At 38.7% G+C, this 27435-nt stretch overlaps 4 protein-coding genes and 1 long non-coding RNA gene across 10 annotated transcripts; 2 read left to right on the top strand and 3 right to left on the bottom strand.

The window, feature by feature from the left end:
- The first annotated feature begins 293 nt into the window (after positions 1-293).
- LOC147751980 (uncharacterized) lies at positions 294-3040 on the top strand. Its single transcript, XR_015315385.1, has 2 exons — positions 294-383; positions 2894-3040. It is a non-coding gene; the product is annotated as an uncharacterized LOC147751980 (long non-coding RNA).
- Positions 642-8191, bottom strand: LOC111271601 (cysteine-rich secretory protein 2). Of its 3 annotated transcripts, none has more exons than XR_015315383.1 (7): positions 7496-8191; positions 6981-7117; positions 6258-6351; positions 5795-5946; positions 3140-3246; positions 1849-3005; positions 642-732 (listed from the first exon to the last, which is right to left on the bottom strand). XR_015315383.1 is itself a non-coding variant. In XM_086972971.1 (6 exons), the coding sequence occupies exons 1-6, from the start codon at positions 7578-7580 to the stop codon at positions 2897-2899; spliced, it is 684 nt and encodes a 227-aa protein (XP_086829097.1). In that variant the 5' UTR covers positions 7581-8191; the 3' UTR covers positions 934-2896. The 3 variants fall into 3 exon arrangements, 1 of the variants encoding a protein (XP_086829097.1); XR_015315384.1 differs by having other exon boundaries at positions 670-732; positions 1853-3005; XM_086972971.1 differs by lacking the exon at positions 642-732 and having other exon boundaries at positions 934-3005.
- A 104-nt stretch (positions 8192-8295) lies between these two features.
- LOC111271600 (tetratricopeptide repeat protein 5) lies at positions 8296-15269 on the bottom strand. 2 transcript variants are annotated; one of them, XR_002686964.2, is made up of 7 exons: positions 14822-15268; positions 14309-14400; positions 14058-14183; positions 13324-13716; positions 12596-13053; positions 12121-12219; positions 8296-8590 (listed from the first exon to the last, which is right to left on the bottom strand). XR_002686964.2 is itself a non-coding variant. In XM_022852506.2 (6 exons), the coding sequence occupies exons 1-6, from the start codon at positions 15012-15014 to the stop codon at positions 8572-8574; spliced, it is 1281 nt and encodes a 426-aa protein (XP_022708241.1). In that variant the 5' UTR covers positions 15015-15269; the 3' UTR covers positions 8296-8571. The 2 variants fall into 2 exon arrangements, 1 of the variants encoding a protein (XP_022708241.1); XM_022852506.2 differs by lacking the exon at positions 12121-12219 and having other exon boundaries at positions 14822-15269.
- A 351-nt stretch (positions 15270-15620) lies between these two features.
- LOC111271598 (serine/threonine-protein kinase PLK4) lies at positions 15621-21027 on the top strand. Its single transcript, XM_022852505.2, has 8 exons — positions 15621-15838; positions 16789-16845; positions 17014-17187; positions 17460-17747; positions 18071-18258; positions 18456-18582; positions 18832-19083; positions 19346-21027. Exons 1-8 carry the CDS (start codon positions 15710-15712, stop codon positions 19934-19936), a joined length of 1806 nt encoding a protein of 601 aa, XP_022708240.1. The 5' UTR covers positions 15621-15709; the 3' UTR covers positions 19937-21027.
- On the bottom strand, positions 21008-27167 carry Strip (striatin interacting protein). 3 transcript variants are annotated; one of them, XM_022852503.2, is made up of 13 exons: positions 27090-27167; positions 26747-26939; positions 25941-26141; positions 25393-25626; positions 24931-25194; positions 24349-24623; positions 23852-24079; positions 23469-23630; positions 23100-23304; positions 22717-22974; positions 22303-22449; positions 21931-22116; positions 21008-21702 (listed from the first exon to the last, which is right to left on the bottom strand). In XM_022852503.2, exons 2-13 carry the CDS (start codon positions 26822-26824, stop codon positions 21406-21408), a joined length of 2535 nt encoding a protein of 844 aa, XP_022708238.1. In that variant the 5' UTR covers positions 26825-26939; positions 27090-27167; the 3' UTR covers positions 21008-21405. The 3 variants fall into 3 exon arrangements, with proteins under 3 accessions (XP_022708238.1, XP_086829096.1, XP_022708239.1); XM_086972970.1 differs by having other exon boundaries at positions 25066-25194; XM_022852504.2 differs by lacking the exon at positions 27090-27167 and having other exon boundaries at positions 26747-27061.
- Between the last annotated feature and the right edge of the window lie 268 nt (positions 27168-27435).

Genomic DNA, 27435 nt, shown 5'->3' with positions numbered 1-27435 from the left:
AAGTGACGTTAGCCTTGTTCAAAGACCGCATACATGAGAAAATTTGGGCGTAAATCCTGAGAACCTTCAAGCTGATAAGTGACTCAGGCAGAGAAAAGGTCGCCGATTGTAACTACAAACGCCTTCTGATCTGTAAAGTGCAATCTGTACCTTAACGATGTACCAATCCTCTGTCAGAAGCATGCTACCAACCGAAGTACAATACAATTACGGCATGCTTTCCCTAACTATCAGTGAAGATCATTGTTCAAGGAAAGACAATTGGTTTCCACGAAAGCGTTCGGCGGTAGTAGATTCGGAGTAGAACTACATCTGCGCCTCATCCTACGAAATTTTGCGAAGACGACTTGAGCAATAAGCTCAACTTTATTGAAGTCATGCAGGTTAGATACGTTGTATGTCGGCCTGCTTAGCTAGATTAATGTTATTTGGAAATATCCTAATAGTGTAGCAGCTTAATGTAATAAGCATCGTCGTCAGCCATAAGTTTATAAGAACTACTCTCTTGTGTATAAGGTGTACTGTTTTTTTCTTAATGAAAGAAGCCCTGGATTTTACAAATATTGATAGTGTTTTATGCAAGTTCGATGCTTGAATTAATTCGCGGATCATACTGTAATCTGGAGTCTACACATTAAATATCAGCGGGCTATTCCAGTGACGTTTTGATGACGGCAGCAGCCAGCGGATGTCCTGTTCTTGCGATGTCTTCCATTGTCCGCCTATGCATACCTTACGAGAAGGGCGTTCGAATAAATAAGACCTTGTCCTTCATGCAACTGCTAAACAAAACTGTCGCTTTTATAACAATGATATACTATTAACCAACTTACTATGCTGGAATTTTAATGACTATTCAACACTCGCAACCAAACAAACGACTGCAATGAAAACTTCCTGTTCTATGCCAACAACAAAGTCACAACAAGTGGTTCATAAAAGGTTTGAACTAAACGTAAAAGCATAATCTTTGGTGGCGCTGTTTATATGGTTATAGAATCTTCGATTTCCTATATGAGCAAACAACCTTGAGAGCTTCATATTTTTTCCATTCCTGAAAATATGTATTAAGAATAGCGGCAAAAGTTTGACATGTTCACGTTTGTTCGAAACGAACGAAAATAAGTAAGACAGCCACTTTCTTTTCTCACTTCCATTAATCATAGTTCCAACGTATTATCTTTGATCACATAGCCCGAGTTACTCAGTTGGCCAAACTGAGCTAAACCCGAGTCCGTACGCATCTATAAAACGTTGTTATAAGGCCAAAGCCTCAGTAAGTTTAACCCACTGTTTCATAATAGAGTCTAATACGACGGAAGATTGTTGCAAGGTATACATTATAGAGAATGCGCATTGTTTTTGCTGACTATGCATCTGGTAAAAGTAAACTTGTTAGTAACATTCAGTAGTTAACCTGGTTTAGTGGTGCGAAAAAGTACCTATTTATACTTTGTTCGCACATTCTTTTAATAAGTTGGGCTCATATCAAGTACTGAACTAAGTAGAGCCCATAGTCTCGATATTACTTCATTAGATCTTTCCTCGGTTTCAGTAAGGCCAAGGACATTTGACAATATTTGCCATGGACTACATAATGGTGGTAGTATCGATAAAAAGTATCGCGTGCAGTTTAAGTGGGAATTATTATAATCGACAAGGCGGTGGACGCGGCTTCATTTCGTATAAGCGTATAATACTATTAGTACAGCCTCGTCTAAGGTCACCATAGCTTCGAAAATTAAAATTCGAAGAGAAGGTCTCGGATACCAATGCTCGTATGCACCATTTGACGGGCTAACGCATCTATTTTAGATGATCTATATTGAAGATAAAATTCATTATTACCTACTTCGAGACTGCAACGGGCGAAACGAAACGATCCTTGTCTGGAACATCTGGAAACAGTGATAGGTCAACAATAATCACTAAGCGAATATTTGTAGATAATGTTCTAAAAAAACTTATAAGAGCTTATTTCAGATTTTTCATTTTCTTTCTAACCCATTTTAGAAACAAATCATGGTCAATAAAGAAAACCATAAAAAATGTTGGCGATCTTTGAAATAGATTCTCTACTATATAGATTCGCTCAGGCCAACTTATTCACATGCTAGTTCCATAGCAAGTGCGATACGTGTAGAAACGTACAAGCAAAAAATAAAACTTTCCAATTTATTTTTCGAGCAAAAATAGATTACACTATGTAAACGTTTTTCGTAAGCGTAGCATTCAAACAGAGACAGAAACATTTAATGGTATGAATTCATTGGGTACTAATACAGTTGGAAAGCGCTGGCGAAAGGTTCACATTACGGGGCAAACGTCCAGGTATGATCTGGTGTACGCCAACAGGATTTATACGTTATCCCTTAATAAAGAGAACGCGTCTTGTTTGATTTGTATAACTGGCAAGTTCGGCTATCTTCAATTATGCACACATAAATTAATATTGTAATGACTTCATTTTGTAGCCGATACTGTGTAACGTACGCTTTCCTAATGTATTAGATGCTGCAACAATATTTTCAATTTTCCATGATATTAAAATGTCTGTTTAAAAAGGTGCATCTACATTTTAAGACTCTGACTGTTTTTTTGTTTTCCTAGTAAAAATTAAATTTTTTTTGATGCAAGAACTGTTCATAACCAAACTTTTTGCTAGCCATCGGTAAAAGATGTCTTGAAATAACCGTTTCCGAGATTTAATGCAAGAGATGGTTTTCCTCACATGAACGTATCTTTCAAAAGCTTTAGGGGGTTTATGTCTCATGCGCTTTGAAATGACCTAGAAAATAACTGAGGCAATTTCGTATGCAAAACGTATGTGAGTGTTTCTTTAACGTGGCTGTAAAAGATTATATAGTATATTAATTTTTGATCGTGTGTCCAGTCCTTAGTGGCCTGTTGCTGAGCATAGACGACCTCCACGACAACTCGAGGGACAACTGGCACAGGGGGCTCCAGACTTGTATGGGTAATCACGTGTCAGCGGATGGTTTCCACTGTAAACTCAATAAATCCGATTCGTTTTAAATGAGCAAGTCGCGTCCTTTTGCTGAACTGTCGCCTCTGATGCTGACATAAAAGTCTAAGGGGCTCAAATGAATAATTCTGAAGTTAGCTAAATGTCGCTTACATGGGACAATAGTTGCAAACATAGTTGTGGAACACCCTCGTAGTATTTTGAAATTTCATTTGACACGGGGAGTAACCGCAGCCGACCTTATTCGAACTCGCCCAAACCTGTCAAAAATTCAATGAGATCCTAAATAAATGACGGTTAACTTGGTGTTCTGGTGGTAGTTTAGCACAAAAAAAACTGATTATGGGCAGACGACGTATTGTCGTATATATATTCCACGACATATGGTCATGTCTTCAAATCGCGCAGTATGTACAGGAAGCATTCTACGGAAGACACATCCGATAGTTGTTTACTCGAACTACAAAAATCCGTTCTGGAGCTTGCTATATGTGAACTAGGTGTGTTAGCAAATACGTCGCCCGCTCTTATTTCCGGTATTCTTAGTCATTATTATTATTATTGACCAAATAGGGTGGCAAATCGACTCAATGGGGACACATTCAAGCCGAAAATAGACTCTGGATGGCAGGTATTACGTGTCATAGGATGTCATTTTCTATGGGAAGTCTACGAAACTATCGCAGTCTTGCCAACGTGGAACATGCAGTAGGCGTCTTGTGAAATTTTTTAGACATCGTGGCTCGTAGAAGGGCTAGGAAAAAGCTCGTATGGATGCACTAAGGCCAGGAAAGGAAGCATAGACACTGCAGAAGCGTAGGTACGACCCTGAACAGAGAGAAAGAAGTTTAAAAAGGAGCTAAAGAAAATCAAAAGGACCAAGTAAGCAGTTATGCAAAGAAGCAGAAAACGGCGTGCAGGAAAACTACAGGATGATCATTGGTAGGTCACGAAGGCTAAAATCCAGGCCCTTGGCGCAAGCTGTCTAAAAGTTTTTTCCTAAGCCGCCCAGGCCCAACATAGACAACGAAGCCATTGACCTCGCCTTCCGAAGCATGTGATTTGAAAATTCCTTAAGTATTTCAAAAAAGAAAGCGGATAACCAGTCGAAGCGGTGAGGATCCTTCTCCAGGAAATGCCGCAGGTCAGCAGGCATATATGGTGCATGAGATTTGGTACTAAAGCTAGAAGAAGCTATCGCGGCTTTCAGTAGAAAACTCAGGAACTATCGACTGAAGTGTATCGCCTATTGGGTCTATTTGACACGACTGGCAAGATCTTTGAAACTATCACACATATGCACAAGACAGCGGCAATGTGTGAAAAGAGGGGAGCATTTTTGAGATACCCAGTGGGTCTAATAGGGATTGATCGACCAAAACAACTATCAACAAGGTTTGATAAAAATTCCAAAGGTAGGCGAGCAAAAATTAGTGTAATTATATACCAGATGTACGTTAATAATAGAGCCCACGGAAGACAAAAGGGTCTCCCATACCTTTAAATGCTGATCTTCTCATATTCTAACAATGAGACCATCATTAACAGCAACAAGCTCTGGAAAATGTATGGGTCTATTTTCTTTTTATTAAGACTATTAGATATAAAAGTTAGAAAATGGGTAAGATAGCTGAGCGTTATGGTAGGTTGACCTTTTCAAAAAGAGTCTCACAATGACAAAGTGGCAGCGACTGCACCTTACGTGCCCAGTAGCCGAACAGAAACGTTACTTAAGGCAAAAGTTACCGAAAAGCTGAGAAGGCTCTAAGCAACGGTAGTCGAGTTCTTCATGCAATACGCATTGCCCCCTGCGATGAGACAGAAGCGGAATAATGATGCTGCAATCACGCTTTAAGCTAGCGATAACTAGTGTTTTTGTGACTGGTTATTCATCCTCCATCTCGAATATAGTTGCTTGATTTGCGGCTTTACCGCAACATAATATAATTATTGACATATTAATATATGGACATATGGATGGTGAGTAACAACCCGACAGCAGCAGATACGAGTTGCAAATTTATTCGCAAACGTTTTGCAGCTTGAGATCCAACGTCCACTTGTACCAAACGTAAAAACACAACATTTCTTTTACTTAGAAGCTGGTAACTTTGAAGTGTGATCGTATAGCCTCTGTTTAGCTCATTTACCAAAAACACGAGTAACAAATATTTTAATCCTTTGGTCTTCTCTCTAGGGAAGGTGACATGGAGGGTTACAGTTTTCCACCACTTATTTTAATATTTGCTCCGTTTTTTCATAACTCTCTAGCGGGTGTAGTATCAATTATGGGATTAGGATGACGAAGAAGACAGGGTTTCATTACTGACTGACTGGCTGTTTGCTTGTAGGGGCTCAAGAGTTCTCTCTGACGACGCACTGAGGAACTAACATCAGATTGTGCGCGCAGCATTTTTCTACGATGAGTAGCTGATGGATCGTTGATGTTCCTGTATTGGATTTTGTCGAATGAAAGTACTGTTATTATCATTTCCTAAAGTTCAAATTAGAATTATACCGATTTCGCCCACTTTTACGTACCCCAAACGATTTTGAGATCCTAGGACCGAGCATATAGTTAGCATATGTTTAGTACTACGACACAGGTGTTCAGCATTTAATTGAAATATTTAATTTAACATGAAATACCATATATTGGTTAAAGGCACACTTTGAAAATATTGCCTTGCGCGGCTCTTCCTCTAGCTGATAATCATCTATTGGCAAATGAACTCTACTAACTCCTATTGAAACAAAGCATAGATTAAGAAAACTTCTTATGAGGTATACATAAATTGAGGCGCTTACTAGCTGTGTGTAATGGCCATTTAATCCAATGCTGTTGTTGCGGATTCCCCCATAAGAAAAATTATGCTTCTCGATATCCCACACGCGAATCGCGAAAGACCACGGCACTTGGGTTGACACAACGAAAATGTTCTGACCACATTGTCCCATCACTGTAAATTTGATTATTAATTGATTTTTATTAGAACGAATTTTTATAGCTTCATTGATTTTGAATTAGAAGTATGTATTTCTGTAGCTCATTAAATGAAACTGAAACAAAATGAAAACGTATTTGCTTTTAACCGTCTGGCTTACCTTCTTTCTCGTGAAATGCAGGATAAGGGTGCAGCCTTTTATCAGAAATTCAGTTCAAATATCTCACACTATCCATGACATAACAAATTATCTAACATTATTGTTAGCACCAAAACCTTTGAAATTTTTGGAAATCATACTCATTGAACTTTGAAAACAACCTCACCTGGATCATTCAAACCTTCGAGGCTCGCGTGAGCAAGCATTAGGCACTTATTCGCCCACTTCTGGGCCGTTTTAGCTGCCCACGGGTACCACCTCTGTAATAATAACCCAGTCACAAGCGACACTCGCGGTTGAACGCTTGTTGGTAGTAAACATTTATTTGGAGCGTCGTTTGTGTAATGGCGTCTTCTGAATGGTTTCTAATCAACTTAAAAAAAGCTAAAGTTGCGAGATATGCCCTAAGTGATCATAGAAAATCGAATGGAAATTGGAAATGCTCTTGCACACGCGTCACGAATTACCATGAAGTGGCAAATCACACAACGATGGTGAAATAGGAAAGATTCTATGAACATGCGATATATAATAGAACTGAGGTAAAACAAAGCAATCATTAGAATTGATGGAAATACTTATTATGAAATAGTGCAATGTCTTAATACTAAAGCTTGATCTAAAAAGATATGTCAAGCAAGCCATAAGTAATTAACATTTTCCAATGCACTGTGTTTTAAATTTTAGTCGTGGTTTTCTTTTAGACATAGCTTACTTAGTAAATCTTGTATAAATAAAAATTAACAGGAAAGCAAGCAAAAAATCAGTCAAAGCGTCAAACTGTTCTAATTCCCTCTAAAATTGAACACTACTAGTATAGCGTCCCCATTGGATATAGTATTAGTTGTGTGCGTTAATCTTATCTGTAGTAACAGTAACAGGTTGTTACCATCTCCTCCATATTTTCCGCCGGTGGGTTAACGGTAGAACGATAAAAATTATGCTGATCGACAATCTCAGAACGGACCGCCCGATATCGAGGGGATAATTGACGCTTTGAAAGCATTGATCCATAAACCGGTGGACCTAACACAAACGAGATATGTCAATGTGAAAGCACATTGTGAAACTTAACAGTTATGGTGCAATAGATATGCACACTAGGAATAGGTTTTGTTTGTCATGCATTTGATACAATAAACAAGTACTTTACGTAGCCTCAATGATTTTAACAAGTACTTGTTGGCATAAGAAACATATAAGGGCTAAATATTGCGATATAATAAATATGAGTCTTCTATTTTCAATGCCTCAAAAATATTTGAGAAGCTACTGTTTGGTAAAACCAGAAAAAACATCTTTTCCACGAGATACATCAGGTAACATCAAGTTCACTTGGAAAACACTGGCGATCAAATTCAAAGGCCGTGCGGTGCCTGTCGTTTTCACAATTTGTGTACGCACGTGCGAGACGCGGTATCCGGGCGTCAGCAAACACAACCATTAGCAAAGCAACTGGAAATAAATGTTCGAAACAGGTGGGCCTCATCTCGAATGCGTTTCAAAGAAAGTAATCGTTGTTTCCAACGTCTCGGACAGCACAATCATGCAAAGAATGATTCATATAGTATAGTGACAACATTGTGTAGTCTATTTATTATAAAGATAAAATAAATGAACAAAACGCAAAGTGGCGAAGTGTCCTCGCCACGGCGATAGCTATTGCTTCGCTCGAATAAGTAGTAAATCTGAAAGAGACTCGATGATTCTGGCTAGCAGGTCAGACCATCCTGCGTCTGTAGAGCCATGATACACATATTTTAATGGCCCTGGGATAGATGGCCAAAATAGAAAACGAACTGTTCAAGATGGTCAAACGTATCAATCATAAGAACCTTTGTTAAAAAACCTGACCCGAGATGTCGACAGCGCCACATTTCTGTGACCCTTTTGAAGAAAAGATATTGTTTTTTTTAGCAGTACAGGAAGCAGCTTGATAAAAATAATTGTTATTTGTTGCCTAGTTGTTAGAATCGTGAACGATTTCTACATGTCCGCACATATTCAGCTGATGTAAGCGAATGAAAAAATAAAATCCATTCACCACTATATGTATACTACCGAAATCACTTTGCTGAACCTCTACATTATCGGTTTCTCAATTTATGCCTGAATTGGGGTATACGTATGTTTTTAGCAACTCTAGACGCCATGTAATCGCATCTGTTATAAATATCTACCAAGTATTAAGTGCACAGTCCATGTCTGAAATAAATTTCATGTTTATTCAAGCTGTAGACGATTTGAAATAATATCATGATGATACGCTACGTTCCAATGAGCGAATAGATAGAAAGTCCCAATTTCATCATTTGGCATCATTTCGAAACCGTATCAAAGGCAATTCTTTCAATATAACTCACGTTCCCTTAGTTACATCGGTTTCCCTTTAAAACCATTACCCCTTTGACTTATTGCAACGCCGTCTACATTCATGCATGTTATCTGAAGGAGTCGTTCAGATGAAATCTTCATTTTTTTCATTTAAAATGAGTTTCCCTAAAAAAAAAAAAAAAAACACTAAGATTTACTGTGCTTGAAAGCCATTGTAATTTGTCTTAGATGCGGATGAAGACAGATAAGCACCTTAGGATAGCTAAAAACTACGTGACGCCATGGGTCTTTCTTCGAAATTCGATATAAACGAGAAGCTGCAACTATGAGTTCGTTAGGATTACGACTCACAGTAAAATAAACTTAATCTAGAAAAGGAAAGGGACACCATCGTAAAAAACTTTTTCTGGAATAAGTTTTTTATGGTGGCATACCTTTGACGTTTTTGGGCGGCATAAGCCTGTGAAATTATAATTTTGCTTAAATCAACGCCTGACCAATTTTCACCTGTCATTCATTAGTTATAGAAGTTAGTTATGATTAGTTAAGAAATTATGATAGATTATCATACCGAACAAATATATCTGCATAATTTTGCTAAAATAATTGTCCGTTAAATCTCTCAAGGTCCCTAGCCACAAAACAGAATTCTACACTAGTACACCAGACGCGATGTATTACAGTAATCCACGGGCGGTCTTTTGACTCTAGCTCGCCTCCACCGTAAATATTGCAACGCAAAATATCAATATTAATCGCGTCAACCGGACACATATTTCGTTTGACGAGTGACTTTCGGCTGCAAAACCGCTACTGTTGTTTCAAACCCAAACCTCTTTAGCTCTGCTATATAATGCTGTTCAAACCATCTCATAGAAATACTACAAAAAAATAGGATCTAGAAAATTTTAAAACATTCACTCATTAGCAAAAAGTTATCAATGGGTGCTACGTTAATCGCTTCTTTTAAGCCCACTTTTTGATATAAATAGTTGCCTACACCGCCGAGTAAAAATAAACAATGAAAAATTAAATATTTTTCACACAGCATTCTAGTAAAACAAGTAAGGCTTTCCGCCGGCATCTGTTCTTTCTAGTTTTTCATGGTATACGGGCATGAACGTTTTTAAAACGTATTAAATTATGGAGCATATAGGAATTTAGGAGTAAACTACCGCTTGTATAGTATGAATACGATTGTTATAGAAGCTATAAATTAAAGCCCCCACCATAGCGAATAAATGACAGTAAACACAAGAAGGCTCAAATACGCCTTTCAGTAAAAGCAAAAAACCACAGACGATTTGGGTGTGGTTGTTTCGTGGAACTATTTACTATGTCACGCTGGTGTAAAACGCTATACGCTTCCTAGGGACTACACAACCTATGGACGAAGTACTAATCGGTTATGAGTATTAACTTGATGTCATAGATGTATCGCTAACGGATATAGACCGATATATATATATATATATATATATATATATATATATATTAATCACGATGTATATCTCAAACGTATAAGAAAAAATAATTTTGTCAAATCAATTAGCATGAACATTTTCCGTACTCTATTAGTATGCTCGTTATGGTTTTTTTTTTAAAAACGTGGTTCTATTATTTCCTATATAAACACGTTTTATTTAATCAAACTTATCTCCATTAATGGTTGATTCTAGGTGTAATTGGTCGTTCCATACTGAAATATAAAGATGCGAACATTTACAAAACTATACGGTGGCTTAAAGTAGTCGACTCTGCTCTGAATATAGGGATGTCGCAAAAGCTAGCCTTGGTTCCCGAATGGCATAGATTATATAAAAGACATCATTATGAGACTTTTGATCCTGCATTGAAGAAATTCGGGCTGCCTATTTTCTTTACTTATGATACTCCGTCTTCGTCTCAGTCTGCCGCCATTGCTGCTGTCTTTTATTTGATCTTTTAAGCACGGTATGGAGAATTGACTACCCTAATACGAGATAACTCTGTTTGTATGCAAATACAGAAGTCCAACAAGTGCTACATTGAGACGGTACATGAATGTAAAATGGAAACAAAAGTTCATCTGGTCTTTAGAAAATTTAATTACTTAATAGATATGAATCACGGACATCAATACAAACAAAACTGCGCAATTTTCATCCGAATTGATAAGTATTCTACATATTGATGATGTTTACAGTCAGTACCGTACAAAATAGACGAAAGTATAGAATGTTCGAGTCCACAGAATCAATATTCTGTTGGGAATCTATAGTCCGGTGAAAAATATATGCAGCCCCTTCACAGCAGATGGACCCATCTAATATTTATTACTAAACTCGCAGATGTTGAGTTTTATGCAGACGACCCATTCGTTTTGCCTGCCGCTGCATAACCAGCAATAACGACCATGCGGACAAGCCCAATGAACTTTTCAATTCTATTTTTGGTTTATGCATCTTAGTTTGAACATTTATAGCATATTTAATTTTTAGTTTGAAGTTTAAAATATTCGAGGCAAGTTTAAAAAGGGTCGTTTTGGAACGTTACACCTGATTTCCTAGATTATTAATTAGCTGAGTTAGGAATTGTACAGTTCGCCCTTAAGTATGACAGACGCTAACCATTCGTTCGGAATGTGCTTTCCGTTAACGGCTAGGGTTCGAGGATCGGTGACACGAAGCATACGACATAGTGCTCGGACACCTCTATGCAAAGTGACATTGTGAGCGCGAAGTACTAATCGCGCAATGACCAACATATTGCCTACACCCATCGGCCGGCCTTCATCAAAACTGAACACGCTCACTGCTACACACTCCAAGTGTTCATCGACGGCACAACAAGTAAATGCCAGTGCGCGACTAGTAAGTGTGGCCACCACTTTAAGTAACGTAAACGTTGGACCGTTCAGCGGTACCAGCCGAACTAACACGCTCATCACTGGACGTCTGTTCGGCTAAACTTTTCTTCACGGATCCCCCAAAAGCTTTATCATCATGATGCTTTACGTTCCTTACGAGCTGCTCAAGCTTTCGTGGTCTCATCTTGCCTTTCGAACAGACGACTTCATCCAGTTCCTGGCAAAAAAAACAACAACGATTTAGGATTAACCTAATCGTTTAACCCGAGTACATTCAATCTAGTTCCACTTATCTTATTCAGTTGTTATAATGCACTAAACACGAAAAGCATATAGCCGGATTCAAGTCGTAGTTCCTGACAGAATTTTTTTTAGGTAAAAACAATTCGGCAGAAATCATTTACATAATTTATGCAAAAGGTGTTTTTAGTTGCGGCTGATGGTGATCAGCATAAAATGGTTACTTTACATGTGATTAAGTTTTTTCACAGAAAAGCTAAAACAGATTGTATATTGCATTACCAATTCAGCTGAATAGACCGTTGTCTTACCTTTGCGTACGTTTGAAGGTTGTATGCTTTGTCAAGTGGGACAATTCACGCCAGGTTAAAACGATGTGATGCAACGTTATTATCCAAGGCTGTCTAAAAATTTTCAGTCTCTATCTGGCAGCTTCCGCCAGGCTATAATGTAGATCGGGATTATTTTTCTGATCTTAATCACGAAGTGCTTTTCGGTAGAAACTGAAGTCTTGAAAGGGATCTTTCTCATATTTTCCACGATACAATAATGTCGTCAAATACGCGTTTCTTAAATTATAACACGATGCACTATTATCGAAACTAACCTGAGAAGCTTCTCAGGATCGTCGAGAACCATTTTGAAGGCTTGATGACATTAGGCGATTCTGACTTTGTAAAATGATTGATAGGTTCCGAAGAGCTTTCTGTAGACACATTCGAGTCCGATAAAAAATTAGCAAAATGTGTGCAGCTTGTCAACTACAGGTGGATCCGTGTATATACATTACTAGACTCGCAGATGATAGGTTTTATGTAGATGATTCATTCATTTTGCCTATCGCTACACGGCTAGCAATCAAGATCGTGCAGACAAGCCCAATAAATTTTTCTATACTATTTTTAGTACAGACATCTTAGTAAAAACCAATTTGAACATTTATAGCATATACAGAAGTTTAAAAGACACGAGACAAGTTTAAAAAACACGGCCATTCCGGAACTTCAAGCCTGATTGCTTAGAGTGTCAATTAACTGGGTTAGGAATTGTAAAGTTCGCTTTTAAGTATGACAGGCGCTAACCATTCATTCGGAATTGGCCTTCCGTTGACGGCTAGGGTTCGAGGATCGGTGACACGAAGCAGACGAAATGATGCTCGGGCACCCCCACGCAAAGTGACATTGTGAGCGCGAAGTACCGGTCGCGCAATGGCCAAGGTATCGCCTACAGCCATCGCCCGGCCTTCGTCAAAATTGAACACGCTCACCGCTACACACTCTAGGTGTTCATCGACGGCACAACAAGTAAATGCCAGTGCGCGGCTACTAAGCGTGGCAACCACTTTAAGTAGGACGTAAACGTTTGGTCGTTCTGCGGTACCAGCCACACCAACACGCTCATCACTGGACGTCAGTTCGGCTAAGCTTTTCTTCACAGATCCCCCAAAAGCTTTATCATGATGAGGCTTTACGTTCTTTACGAGCTGCTCAAGCTTTCGTGGCCTCATCTTGCCTTTTGAGCGGACAGCTTCATCCAGTTCCTGGTAAAAGAAAATAGATAACAATAGTTTAGAATTAACCTAATTGTTTAACTCAAATACATACAATTTGGTTCCGCTTACCTTAGTTGTTACAGCATATAGTAGTGTTCGGATCGTAATTCCCGCTAAAATTATTTTTAGATAAAATAAATGAATCGCGACTGATGATAATTCGCATAAAATGGTTACATGTACTAAAATTGTTTCAGAAAAAACTCAAGCAGATTACATATAGTATTATCACTTCAGCTGAAGAGACCGACGTCTTACCTTTAAGTACATTTCGAGGTTGTCTGCTTTGTCGAGTGGGACAGTCCACGACGGGTTGAAACGATGTGATGCAACGTAACTATCTAAAGCTGTCTGAAAATTTTCAGTATATCTGGATGCCTCCGCAAGGCTATAATGTAAATCGGGGTTACTTTTCTGATCTTCGTCATGAAGTGCTTTTTTGTAGCAGCTAAGTGCCTGAAGAAGATCTTTTTCCTGTTGTCCGCGATGAAAGAAAGTTGTCAGATAGGCATTTCCCAAATTATACCATGATGCACCATCATCGAAATCAAGCTGAAGAGCTTCTCGGGACCGTTGAACACTATCCTGAAGACTTGACGCCGTTAGACGATCCTGACTTCGTAAAATAATCGATAGGTTCCGAAGAGCTTTCTGCAGGCATACATTTAATGAAGCAAGGGTAATTTATACAAACCATTTACTCTGGCTTTTATATACGATGTTGTCATCATCACAGAGTCACTGATTTGCTCGAGCAAGCAACAGCTCTCGTTTTCATTATGCAGAACCTTTGTCTTTTAAGTTACGTTACTCTGACGTCTACAGCAAACTAGAATTCGATTCATTTGTATCAAACTTTTTTGCCAGAAAGGACAGTTTGTAGAGTAAAAACGGTATTGCCTATTTGACACTAATTGGTATTTCGGTAGTGTAGTATCTGGGTTAAAGTCTACTAGCGTGATTTCCTAAATACTTTGTTAAAAACTATGTACCTTGTCCTGGACGTGTTTTAGCACACACTGGAAGCAGTTGAGCGCCTTGTCTGCCTGGCCACCTTTGTAGTAACACTCGCCTAACTCATTCCACGCGTCCGAAAGCATTGGGTTCATTTTTACAGCCTTTGAAAGTAAACATGGGAACAGATTAAAACGCATTAACTTTCCGTTAACTTCTCTAAACTGTACTAATAGTTATAATAGCCTTACGAATTAATTTGGAATGATACGGTGACGCAGTATCTTACCTTGTAGAGAAACTCCTCGGCCAATTTTGAATGGGTACTTCGCACGTTGTGAACTCTTCCGACAAGCATAAACGCTACCGATTTATCCGTCCCTGTAACAAAAAAAAAGTCGCATATACGTTCTATTGACAAGGTATTTTGCTATTACAATACTATTATCGTTACCGCCATCATTATCCCGACTTATGTATATAATTTCAAAACTTGAAAGGAAGATATTACATGCAACTCAACTTTATCGTTTTTACAATGTACAAGGGTTCTTTAACTCAGTGTTATGTAATTAACAATCGCTGGTTACATCTGAACAATAAACATTATCTAGCATCCGACTTTGATCGACGTGTAAACAAATAAAATAGATATTAAAATATAAATTGTATCGTGCCATGTTTATAACACGTCACGATGACTTCGAGATGTGAGTATATATAACTATCAAATATGTTAAATCATATTTGAAGAAGTGGAACAGTCTCACATGGACATATTAAAACTAAGACTGTGACTCACCTTTGAGTGAGGTTAGTTTTGGCTCGAACTGTTCAAGAATTCGTTTAATTTCTGCATCAAGCATCTTCTCAAGGTCCGCTTCACACGCACTTGGATTCTGCTGGTAGAACATATTTCGTTTGCGATACATCTCCATCACCGCATCACCAAAGTCTGCTAGAAACTTACCTGGTGGTTGCTCCTCTTCGGCCATCGCGCAACGCAATTAATTAATGTCTTATATAAAAAAAAGAAATTATCTGAGTTCCGAAGAGAGTCAGGGTCAATTGCATGTCAAACGCATAACAACAAGGCACGCCTGGACATGTACAGTCAGATTTGGAGCTACACTCGTAAAGACAACTCTCCCATAAAGAACCAAGCTCCCCTTTGTTAACTTCCTCAGAAGAAAGCTGTTAGCCTGAATTAGCAGACAGGATGCTCATTTTCCACGTATTGCACAAACATTCGCTGTAAACGGTGCTCAGAAACAGCTGATCGGAGTTGATAGCTTTCGAAAAGCACACGGCGGTGCTCGCCTGTTTATTGAGTGATTATTAAACATTAACTTGTCTTTAAAACAAGCGAAGTTTTTTAGTAGTATAATTGTAAACGACTCTTTCTTAGTGAGCGAACAGACTTAACATTTTATCTTCCTTGCTGTATCTGATTTAATTAAGCGTTACTTTTTCACTCAAGGACTCAATGAAAGCGTGTTTTGTATTGACAGTTGTTGATGCTGGCTTGGCGCCATATTTGAAATAGAAAACAGTGAGCCACGTAAACAAAATACGTTTTTGTTTATGGATTGGGTAGAAGGTTGAAGACAAAGTTTTTCTGTGCATCCAATGGTGGCATAGTGTTGAACGGTGGTGCCTGTGTTCATGTGGATCTGTGTAGTCCATTCCGATGGATCTATCCCGAGAACTCGGGCAAAGGATCGAGGATTATGACGTTACGCAGCTACTGGGTAAAGGCGGTTTTGCCAAGGTTTATCAAGCGGTATGCAGAAAAACCGGCGTAGAAGTAGCCATTAAGGTAATTCTGTGTCTTATTTAACTTTTTGATGTCATTAGAAGTGTTATATAATCGCATAGATAATCTTTCTTAAATATTAGTGCAAACAGAACAGGGCAAAAGGATATGCAGAGCAGAGGCTACAAAGGAACACCTTTCACCTATGCTAACTAACCTACGCGACTGTTTATTCTAGCTTAACCGGTACAGATCGAGAAAGGGCATAGGTGCACTCATGGTATAATTACTGAAGTTCATACGTTCATACAGGCATAATATAAATTTGAAGCATTTTTATTTATTTTAAATTAACTTCTTCAATTCACACAGATCATCTAGTATGCATCGTTTGTCAAACTCGAATCTCAGACTTGATTGTTCAAGACATGGCGCCAGGGCTATTATAGTAATTTCTAACACGTTCATGTTTTCAGTGTCGCACGAATGAAATTCGCGAAACTAATAGACAGCTTTAACGGAGCTTGATGAATTAGGATTCGATAGTTATTTTCGATAGGATTTTATGTATACTGATATGTTTACGTACTTTTGATGTGGACTTTATAAATCAACTCTTTGTACTACTTCGTGCAATTAGCATAACTGTAAAATACTTCTCTTCAAAATTGTTGTTTAAAAAATAGTCAGAGCATTGCCTAATGTTTATTTTATATAGGTAAGCTGTTCAATCATTAAAATATTTTTGACTAAATCTGAAAAAGAATAATAATGCCTTGACTAATTTTCGTGTATCAGATCTACTTATTTTTTAATCCCGTTTATGATATTTTAGGCAGTTTAAAAAAAAGGTAGTTTCACCGGACATATTAGATGTACAACTTTGTTAGATAGTAAAATAAACACAATATGATTAATACATGAATGTTGTGTAGTCTGGCTCCGGATTACTTAGTCACCTGAATTTTTAATAATGACACTTCCTTCACGTTACCGAAATGAGTGTATTTCAGATGATTGACAAGGAGCAAATGAGACGAGCGGGATTGACGTCTCGCGTACAACAAGAGGTATGGGTTAGCTGCAAATGCACATTGTTTGGATAATTAACCTATCGGTCATATATTAAATAGCTCTTTTTGTATTTTATTTTTTATTTACTTTAAAACTTATTTTATGCAAAATTCAATTGAATTAACAAAACCTATTACCTTTGTTGTTTGTGTTTGTTCAAAAAGGTTTCTATACATTGTCGATTACATCATCCATCTATTCTCGAACTTCTAACATTTTTCGAGGATGACAAGCATGTTTATCTCGTGGTGGAATTTTGCCACGGCGGAGAAATGCAGAAGTACCTTGAACAGCGGGGTACCCTCGACGAAAATGAAGCAAGACATTTTCTTGTACAGGTGAATTTGGTTCATTTACATCCCATATATACCTTCTCTATTTACTACACTCTTTTTTACTACTTTGGTTTAGCTAAATTGGTTTAATTATCTTAGTCATATTACTGGATTTGCTTGCATCCTAGATGATGTCGTGCATTGTTGCAAGCGCTTGGTAGCGTAATTCCTTACAAATACAAGCGTGAGCACCTGTCTGCAGAGCAGAAGTCTGATTTCGAGTTTATGCTCTCGTTGAATGTAAATTGTGCTCGTTATCTTCTCGTTGCTATCAGATAGTTCATGGGATGCAGTATCTTCAGAATCACAGAATTCTTCATCGTGATCTATCGCTGAGCAACCTTCTGCTCACATTAGAACAACAGGTGAAAATAGCCGATTTTGGACTTGCAACTCAGCTGCGTTTCGCGAACGAGAAACACACTACGATGTGCGGCACGCCCAACTATATTCCTCCCGAAATCGCTACCCGAACTGAGCACGGTTTAGAAGTCGATCTTTGGTCTCTTGGCTGCATGCTATATACGTTCCTTACTGGTGCGCCACCTTTCCACGACTTCAAGGTAGGTAACCCGGCCTAATCTTAATTAGTTTTTGGAAAAACGTTTTTCATCGAAAGTTTGCGTCGATTTTATTTCAGCTAGGTAATTTTGTTTGGTTAATTAATAATTTAGTCCGGAGACTCGTTTAACTTTAGACATGTATTTACAGACTTCGGGCTTTGACTCTGGCATTGTCCGCCGTTTCTCTCTTAACTGAAGTACGTGCATTTGAAGGTAAAAGTTTCATATACACATGGTAACCTATTCTATTACTCACCATAGTTTATATCTATACTTAAAATAAAGATTATTTTATTGATTATCATTTATATTTTTCATTTTAGGTCCGTAGCACGTTAACAAAAGTTGTGATGAGTAGCGTGTATCTGCCGAGTCATTTGTCTGTTGAGGCCCGAGATCTTATCGAGCGCCTTTTGCAGAAGGATCCTCGGAAGCGGCTGCCCCTAGCCGATGTCCTTTCACATCCTTTCATGTGTCGGAGCACTTCATTGCTGAAACGAGTGCCATCCAGGTGGGTATACTATGCTCATTTCTATGAAATAATTGAAATCATATGAATTCGTATGATCAGGTACATCCTGGTATAGTTTAGTATATTCTGAAATGCCAGTTTTGTCCATATACCATTCAGTTAATGTTATGAGATCTATTCGAGCGTTTTCGATACTCGAGTTTCCAACGTCACTTTTTTGTTCATTTATTCTTCAGGGACCAAAAAGGAACAAGTCTATCGGAGGGTTTCAGAGGACCGAGTGAGCCATTAAACACAACTCGACTGAAGCCCACCCGAATCAAATCCGGCAAATTAATGCTCTCAATCCTCGATTCCGGCGAGGTCTGTACCACAGTTCTTCTAGACGAAGTTCAAAATTTTTGCTTGTTATAAACATTTTCCTTGCCAAATTTGCGGTATTAAGTGCCAAGATACATTGAAATAAACTTGAAAGTATCTTAGGAAATCCGATAATTTTAATAGCGTTGACTTCTATGGAAAATTCGCGTATTACAATTATATTTGGCTTGTGATAAAATCAAGCAGTATAGATACTATGACAGCTAATATAAGGCTTTGCGTTCAATACAGGTGTGCGTCGAGTTCTTAAAAAACGAAAATGTATCTAGCGTTTTGCGGGTATCCGCAGACGGTCGCTGGATTGTTGCGTATAGGTCAGGAGCCGCTTGGCACCCCACTCAACCACCTGCACTGCCTATTGACGGAACTGATGATCGCTATTGCTTTGATCGTCTACCACAGGCATTGTGGAAGAAGTACGCCATTGCATCAAGATTTGTACAACTTGTGCGCCAAAAGACTGTGAAGATTATTCTTTATCAGGTGAAAGATCATAGCATGCAATCCAGGATTCGTCGGTACAAATAATCCACAGCCCATTCACCTTTAACTCACAGCGTCCTTCAGAAATTCATTATGCATTTTTAGTTTACAGTATATCTAAGCGCAGAATTTCTAGAGTCATAACCCTACATAGCAGGTCTCTGGGATTAATAAGGATACGTGTCATTATTTATCATGAGGTAAAGAATTCAAAAAAGAAAAAAATATGATACATTTCATCGCATTTTATTACCTTTTTCAGAAAGATACGTCCTGCTTCCTTATGGAAAACGGCGACGTAGAGCTCAAGATTGGTAATACGAAGAAACTGACTCAACTTACCGACGGTTCAGTGAAGTTAAATGGGCAAATCGTGAGTATAATGGCCTTGGACGCACAAGATCATGAATTAATGAAAGGTCTTACGGTCAAGCTAAAGTCGCTTGAAGAAGCCATCTCGGCAGTAGACCCCAGCTCGGATATGTACCCCGCTATTTTCGGAAGGCGTGCGGCCACAGACACTCCGTCAAAATCGAACTTCACTCTTGCAACTAACTTTACTTCCTTGGTTGATCGAAGTCCGGAGTCAGTACCAGAATCCGATGCACGTGGTGCTCGTGCAGTACGTGAAGTCCACGTTGATGGTGTGGGTTTAGGAAAGCCTCTGGCCGGTGGTGGCGTCTGTGTACAATTCTATGATAAGACTCAATTATCTGTTTTGGCGGGGCGAAAGCAAGTTGTGTTTACAGATCGTCATGGCATTCGCACTGAGTATCCCGAAGGTTCTTTGATGCCAGCATACGTGCGGCAAAGGTTAGATCATCTGCCGCGGGTTATGGAAATGCTCAGGTGAATGAGTGCCATTACACATCGCTTGCGTTGACAGAGTTGCGTGATGTCAATGAAGACATGTTCGCATCCTTGAGGGATCTGAACCCGTTAGCCACATTGATCTTTACGTACTAAATTCATCAATTACGTGTACTTTCGTACTGTTGTATCAACGTACTACAACCTCTCCTTATGCGTAATTATTAACAGTCAACCGATAAAACTATCTCGGAAACTTCGCACAATCAAAACAATAATTATGTATACATGTGCATTGTGAATAATACCTGTATATACGATATACAATTGATGTATATATAAAAAAAAAAAAAAAAGTTAATTACCTGGGCTGTATAGTTTAGAAATGGGTTTCTCAGTTTATATGCCATTGATAGATACATATTAGTGGCAGTCAGCACAGTCAAGTCCGCTCAATTTGTTCATAGAAGGAACATCTTGTTTATAACGCTGTGTCATTGATACGGCACCAAAATCGATCTTTTAAGAATAAAGTTGTTTACACATATTCGTCTATGGGAATCACGCTTAATAGTATTGTCGCCAACAGGATAAACCTATAAGACAAAAAAACATTTGGTTTTAGAACCTATAATATGATACGGTAAACCAGAAATAGAAGTTATGGAATATATGCGCTGCATAATAAAAGTTTTTGGTTCAAAATGTATGCATCTTATGCACTGAATTTGAAGAATAAAGTCAACTTATTAAGCAAATCGTTGTGGAAAACCCATAAATATTTTTCAGTCTGTACCAGGCTCCTTTGTTTACATCTTACTCATGTGATTCCATTATTCCATTATAAGCGTTAACAGTGAAGTTTCTTCAGTCAATTAAAATTCATTACAATTTTTTTTAAATCAGAAAACCAGTAGTTACAAAACGTTATGCAGACGTTAATATTTGAATTGCTTTTCTACCGTTGGCGATCTATCAACGGCGTGTAAACCCTTATGTGCCCACGCGACTTGCTAAAGCTCAGTGCACACGACAATGAACCTAATGTATTTATTAGTTACATTAATGCAATTCACATTAAGTTCGTATTCATAAATGACAAAAATGATATAAATATATTTTAGGACAAACTTAGACGATCGTTTCATTATTTTTATTATTAGCATTGTTGATATTAATTGTACCATTTATCTTATTTACACGTTACAGTATTATTTGGCTTTTCCGGGGCTATCCGGTGCTTAACGATCTGGCTAATTTCGTAGCTGGCTTGGAAAGATTCTTTCAATCTTTCATATGGAAGCTATTAGCTCTGTTTCTAAGTTACCAGTTTTAGCTACTGCTTAGCAGGACGGTACTGCAAAAAACTTTGGACAATTCAAACTGAGTTCACCATACGCATCATTACGTATTTCTCACATACAATCACACGTCAAATTCGGCCAAAAAAAATTACAGTTAGGATTCTTCTTAGTGTTTGTTCATCTATGGGTACAAACGATACTCTACAGGTTAAAGATTAGGTGACTCAAGCAGTTTTTCCCATTCAATGGCCGCATCGTAGACCTGACATTTCAGCCAGTAGCGATAGTTCTCTTTGAAATCTGGAAGTAATTCGAACTGGCGGCCCAGCACAGAAAGAAAACAATTGTCGACAGGTTCCAAATCGAGAAGAGGATCCACCTCTGCGCCGTGGGAACCTCCCGTACTGTTTTGATTGCCAGCGCCACCTGGATGAGCTCCCGGTAAACGATCATACCGCCGTCGATGAAAATCGTTAATAGCCGCCTGGAGTGAAAATTCCTCCGCCTTCATAAGAAGCAATCGAAAGAATATAGCTTTTAGTAAAGAGACAACTTGAATGAAGTCAGCGCAATTAAAAAACGACCGGAACTACTTTCCCAAAAATAAAACATAGAGAAAAAAGGGAGAAACAGTATCAAAATTTCTAGTTGTGAATAACTTGGAAAATGAATTGGCCTCTTAGTCGCTTACGAATTTCATTGCATTTATTTATTACTCATGTATTTTTTTTACCTGGAAATCCCAAGGACGCGCATCAAGATCACTTCCGTACGCCCAGTCGTCCCCAAGGCGATGGCGTACTTTATGATAGATAGCTGACATAGTCTTCATGTTTGTTTTTCGCCATTGCCGACCCAGATACTTAGTTTGCATTTTAAGTAACTTTAGGGCGTATAATTGCAGCATAGCCTGGCGTACCTATTTTAATGAGAAAGATAGTAAATATTAATTGCATAATACATAGGCGTGTGATTTCTGAACAGCAGACTATAGCTGCAGATATAGAGCATGCGTCAAGATCACGGTAAGAATACATTGTGCAAGGATTAGATAAACGTATATAGCAAATGCGTAAACGAACAATGAGCGTGGGTTATTTTTTACCTTGAGAGCACGCTTAAGGATCGGAGCGCTTTTGAACACTACCAACATCATGACGCGCGAATGCTTATTTTTCGTCAGTTTATTCAAGATGCGCAAGAGGTTAATGCACGCGAAGACGTTTCGCCAACAGTACGATTGATCAGGCACCTAAATCGTTTATCGTACCATCACATAGAACGAAGAGAGCGCACCCAGAAACATCACAATGTGAGCAATAAAAATATTAGAAAGGCTCATTCTTTGAACAGCTATCTTCCAATGATGCATAAATCATATGTGTAAGAGAAACCGTATTTTCCAATAATGTTGTCATCCTGCCAGTTCATGTGCCCTTTTTTAAACGGTATTTCGAAAATCCGCATTTGAAACATTTGAGCAATTCATACAAAATGCTAGCAAAAACTAAAGTTTTACCTCAGTGCAACCCTCCATCATTTCGTGCACCAACTCGGAAGATCGTTCAAGAACAACTCTAGGAAATTCGAAGAAAGGTAGAGTGTGTCTCGCCGCCGCATATGATACCACGTTCTGATTAAAGAATTTTAAAACAAGAGGAATGCAATTGGCAAACATTAGCTGCTGCGCGATGTATTCAAACTGAAGACAATGTGAGATTTTTACATGCTTCAATAATAGTAACAGTACAGCCGCGATTGCCTTCACCAGAACCTCCTGCAAACAAAAAAAGACAACAGCAGGACAGTCAATCCATGAGTTTTTGTCAACATTCGTAGTGTCCTATAATAATAAAGACGACTACAAACGGCGAGAGAACATTGTAGGTTTTTTGTAATTACCTTATGTCGATTAATATCAAAACCAAGAAGGGCGCCCTGGATACCGGACGCACAATTCTCGGGTGACGCGTCTGCGGTCGGCAGAATATCCGCCAGGATGTTGACTGATTCGGTTTTGGCCTTCGAAGTTGGCGCAGCGGCCAGCAAAATCTTTAGCAACGAGATCATATGTTGAGGCATCTGCGGAAGAAGGGTCTGATAGAGCCTAGAAAGGAAGGCAACAGCTTATCCGTTGATGAATCTGTCGGTTAGGTAAAACATCTGTACTCTCGATTTACAATAAGAGATGTGAAACGCATGAAATGACGGTGTAGAATTGAAATATTTGCTAGCTATGGTATTCTAGTGAAAAACGAGTAAGCCACGGACCGTTCTGCTGGTGTATCCTGCAATTCGACTTGATGAGTGAATGGATGTCTCTCAATTTGCATCTCGCGCATAATTTGAGCTTCACTTAACGGGGTGTACTTGTGGCGTTCGAGGACTCGCAGACCTTGAAGGATTGGTTCTGGCAAACCAGCTAACGTAGTCCTATAGGCAGAAATAGTAGAAAGTAGCGTTTAAGTTTTTAACAGCAAATTGTCACAACATCTCCTTACGAAGGATACTTTGACGTGTACATTTCAATAAAATAGACAGTGAACATCATCGGCAGATAGCGTATATTACTAAACTATGTGATCTATTTTTATGACTGAAATCCACGAATCTTAAAGGTAATAAGAAGCGGGAGCATTTTGTTTATCGCTCACGTGTCATTTGGCAGTTGAAAGCAGACAAATTTCATTCGCGCCTGAGCGAGGAAATTATCAATGTCTCGTAACGCAGCTTTTGGCTGCCACGGCAGTCCTCGCCGATCTTTAGAAGTCTTTTCCTTATCGTCGCTGTTCGCTCTTTCGCTACTTAAACCATTTTTGGTGTCTTTCTCTTGAGAGTCTGAACGTGCGATTTGTGGCTCACCTACCGCCGCTGGTTCACCGCTAATGATGCAACGAAACCGAATACATCACCCAAATTAATTCACAGGGTTATATTATTTTCCTGTTAATATTTGCTATCCATACCAGTACCTAGTTAGTATATATACGTATTCGGATTTCATTATACTAATTTGTAAATAAAGGTGTTTTTTTCTTTAGCTCAACTCAAATTAAGCTAATTCAGCTGTAATTCTATACAGATTGACATCTTGAGCAAATATGTAAAGAGATCTATTATCGTAGATGATAACAGTCTGCTTGCTTCTTACAGGGGGCGTTCATCAGGCATTCCGTCTGGCAATTCGGTTGGGTCAATATTAGTCTGTTCGGGCACAACCCCTCCATTCGGTGGGCCCCCACCCGCTCCAGGTTCCTGGTCATCCATTGAACTCTGCTTCACTAGGCTTTGACGTTTGAATTGGCCCCGGCTTGACTTCCTCTGTTGCTGCACCTCAATCATGTCTACTAGGGAGGCAGGTGGCGATGCAGGCCGCATTCCCTTTACTACGTCTGTCGTGTCAGGCAATGCTGCCGGCAGACCTTCCTAATTAAGGAAACGACGTCGATTGTCGTTATTTTTTCACATCAATATACATATTTTAAAGCTAATCAGAGGTAAATTTCTGTATTACTTGCTCATTTATACGATATGACTTTTATTTGAAAAATAAAAATGTGCGTTGAAGCTTACAAACTAGCTAAATGCAACATTTGCTATACGTGCCTCATATTAGAGGTACATATATATATATATATATATATATATAAAATGTGTATAACTTAGCTTATAAATTGCTAATTAAAAATATAGAAAGATGCGAAAAGTTCATTTAGATTCAGGTTCGACCTACTCTCTGGCGAGCATCGGCTTTGAGTTGTTTGAGCTCCTCAATGCCACCAAGCGATAACAGTAGTGATTTCCATAATAAAAGAAGTAGCTTTTTTACAGGAAAATGCGGAGATGACCCATTGCAAAACGCAGTCACCATTTGAAGGAGACTCAACGCCACCAAACTGTCTGGAGAGCTACTGGTCGGTTGAGACAATTCTTCACAGAAAGTGGCTTTTAGCAACCGTTCACTCCTGCTAGAGTCTGGCCCAATATGACGGAATACCTAGAATAAGTAAAATCGAACAATGATAGTTTATAATGATAGAAATGAATCACATCTCTGCTTATGCACGACATTTAAAGAGAACTTGCAAACTGCTGAAAAGTTGCTCATGTTGCAAAGTTGCTTATGTCCTTATCTTGCACACTAATATAATAATTATATCACGTCAGAAAGTGTGAAGGATTAGAACATTTGTACCTCAGCAATAGTACACAGCAGAGACACGATTGTACGAAGCTTCCGTGAATCTGCAAGGCACAGCGTATTACTTGGCGGAGCTGGCCGTTCGGTTTCCAGTCTCAGTAATTGGAGCAACAGGGGCCACGCACCCTGACAATAAAGTAGGAGGCAATTTGTGCGCACGTTTGCAATCACGCGCGCACTCCTCTCCGACAATTCAAGTTCTGTAACGTCAGCTTCGGCCCACGTTCCCTAAAAGTGCAACGTACCAGAAACATCGCCGCAAGACATCAGCCATAACTTAATTCGGTGTAGACACGTTTACATTATTGAATCATTCTGAAAAACCTATAGATTTGAAAAGCTCACATCATCGTCATTTCGGCAAATATTAACATGAGTAAATTTCAAAAAGTTATGACACGTTTTAAGGTATATATTCATTTTTAATTTAACAAGCGATACGCTACACTTTAGAATAATCGACACTGATATTATTAATAATGAATTAAAAGTATCAGTGTGTAACGAAATACATTTATTAGGTTTTTTATTGTAGCAAGTACCTGCGAAATATAAAGCAATGCGCTGACAGCGTCACTCCGGATGTCCTCGTTGGCGCTTTCAGCTGCTTCCAGAAGACGCCGAACGATAGCTATCTCGTTTCCTGACCGCCAAGCGGAAGCACCCACAAAGCGAGTTAATTTTTCAGGGCCCAATCGGAGCTCTGGCTCTTCTGAGTACGAATAAAGTTCCGAAAGCTCCACCTACAAAATTCATTTTTTCTACACTTGTTGATTCTGACCAAATACTTGTTTTAACATGAACTAAGTTTCATTCGCTCATCACTATAGTATTTTTATATAATACAGGTTTTGAATTTTGTGTCCGCAACTGCGTTAGTATTTAGTCAAAATTGGCTTTTTACCAGGTAATTGGCATCTCAACTGCGGTGTACTTTTTTCTTATATACTAGGTAACTTTTAGAGAGACATACAATACCAAGTTGTGTAATTATTCAAAACCTGTCTGAACACAGAGCTACTTATATTCTATTCAGAATTTAAAAGAGACAAACTAGCAAACGAATGTAACTGACAAAGTGAAGGCATCTTCGGTCAGTCTTTTCTTCTATCGTTGTGTTCCAAAAAACCCAAAATATTCAGCATAGGGTATATAACAGCACCAGTTGCGACCAACGCTGTTCGTCTTTTGGCAATCCTGTTGAATTATATATATGTAATTTGTAGCATAACAGTAATTCTAAGATTTGGATAATTGACTCTCTATCTCACTTCCATTTGTAAGCTTTAACTATTATAGAAATATATATATATACATATATATACTTTACAAACGCACGCACACTCACCTGCAGCGAATCGGCGTCCGCATACTGAAAGTCAAGATCGCCTAATTCCGGCCCCATTCCATTTGCCGTGTCCATCATGGTCAGGCAAGTTGCGCTCTCCAATTGTTCCAGCTGAACAGTTGGCTATGCCGGCCGACCTATGAATTACACTTCTCCGAATATACTACGACGCACACAATCCCACATTTGGCCACTTTAATTACAGAAGATGATATAAACAATCAAAAATGTTAATGGACGTCTACAGTGACTCCTCTGTACTTTTCTAAAGACTTGTACCTACTGTCCTGCTTTCATATGATTTGAGTTGCTGCGTAAGTGTATGAGATTACAACAGTGCTACCTTGATCATGACATGCCTCTGTGTTTCGGGTTGTTTTTTTTTTCGTTAACACAGATAGATCGTCGCTCCTTAGTAGATGCCGTTTGAGCACGACCGACAGGAGCCGCGATCTTTAGTGGCCCGTGCAGTACTCACATCGAGGGCTTCTAGGGGTGTTTCGATATAGAGTTGGAGCACTAAGTAACTACTATGTTGAACCAGTTGCTATATTTAAACATTTTGTGTTATGGTGTTTAAAGGAAATCTATTTCGATTCGAAATGTTCAGCAGAGCAATTCTTCAGACAGTTAGCAAGGTTGATTCCCTTTGAAGCAAAACAGGTTAACATGCAAAGCTATATTTCTGT

The sequence above is a fragment of the Varroa jacobsoni genome, unplaced genomic scaffold (genome assembly GCF_002532875.2).
Source record: "Varroa jacobsoni isolate VJ856 unplaced genomic scaffold, vjacob_1.0 contig00778, whole genome shotgun sequence".
Lineage (NCBI taxonomy): Eukaryota > Metazoa > Arthropoda > Arachnida > Mesostigmata > Varroidae > Varroa > Varroa jacobsoni.
The sequence above is the reverse complement of the archived record's forward strand: the minus strand, read 5'-3'. Positions and strand labels throughout refer to the sequence as shown.

What these genes read in the sequence shown, in the direction of transcription:
- LOC111271601 (XM_086972971.1), bottom strand. Translation starts at nt 7,580, where the DNA reads ATGAGGCCCACCTGTTTCGAACATTTATTTCCAGTTGCTTTGCTAATG. An exon ending in ATGGCCATTACACACAGCTA is followed by an intron (nt 3,247 to 5,794) that starts GTAAGCGCCTCA and finishes AATTTTTGACAG; the next exon opens with GTTTGGGCGAGTTCGAATAA. An exon ending in GTTTGCAACTATTGTCCCAT is followed by an intron (nt 3,006 to 3,139) that starts GTAAGCGACATT and finishes TTGAGTTTACAG; the next exon opens with TGGAAACCATCCGCTGACAC.
- LOC111271600 (XM_022852506.2), bottom strand. Translation starts at nt 15,014, where the DNA reads ATGGCCGAAGAGGAGCAACCACCAGGTAAGTTTCTAGCAGACTTTGGT. An exon ending in CCGAGGAGTTTCTCTACAAG is followed by an intron (nt 14,184 to 14,308) that starts GTAAGATACTGC and finishes TTACTTTCAAAG; the next exon opens with GCTGTAAAAATGAACCCAAT. An exon ending in TAAAACACGTCCAGGACAAG is followed by an intron (nt 13,717 to 14,057) that starts GTACATAGTTTT and finishes GTATGCCTGCAG; the next exon opens with AAAGCTCTTCGGAACCTATC.
- LOC111271598 (XM_022852505.2), top strand. Translation starts at nt 15,710, where the DNA reads ATGGATCTATCCCGAGAACTCGGGCAAAGGATCGAGGATTATGACGTT. An exon ending in CGTCTCGCGTACAACAAGAG is followed by an intron (nt 16,846 to 17,013) that starts GTATGGGTTAGC and finishes TTGTTCAAAAAG; the next exon opens with GTTTCTATACATTGTCGATT. An exon ending in CAAGACATTTTCTTGTACAG is followed by an intron (nt 17,188 to 17,459) that starts GTGAATTTGGTT and finishes CGTTGCTATCAG; the next exon opens with ATAGTTCATGGGATGCAGTA.
- Strip (XM_022852503.2), bottom strand. Translation starts at nt 26,824, where the DNA reads ATGATGGACACGGCAAATGGAATGGGGCCGGAATTAGGCGATCTTGAC. An exon ending in CATTGCTTTATATTTCGCAG is followed by an intron (nt 25,627 to 25,940) that starts GTACTTGCTACA and finishes TTGCACTTTTAG; the next exon opens with GGAACGTGGGCCGAAGCTGA. An exon ending in TTGATATTAATCGACATAAG is followed by an intron (nt 22,975 to 23,099) that starts GTAATTACAAAA and finishes TTTTGTTTGCAG; the next exon opens with GAGGTTCTGGTGAAGGCAAT.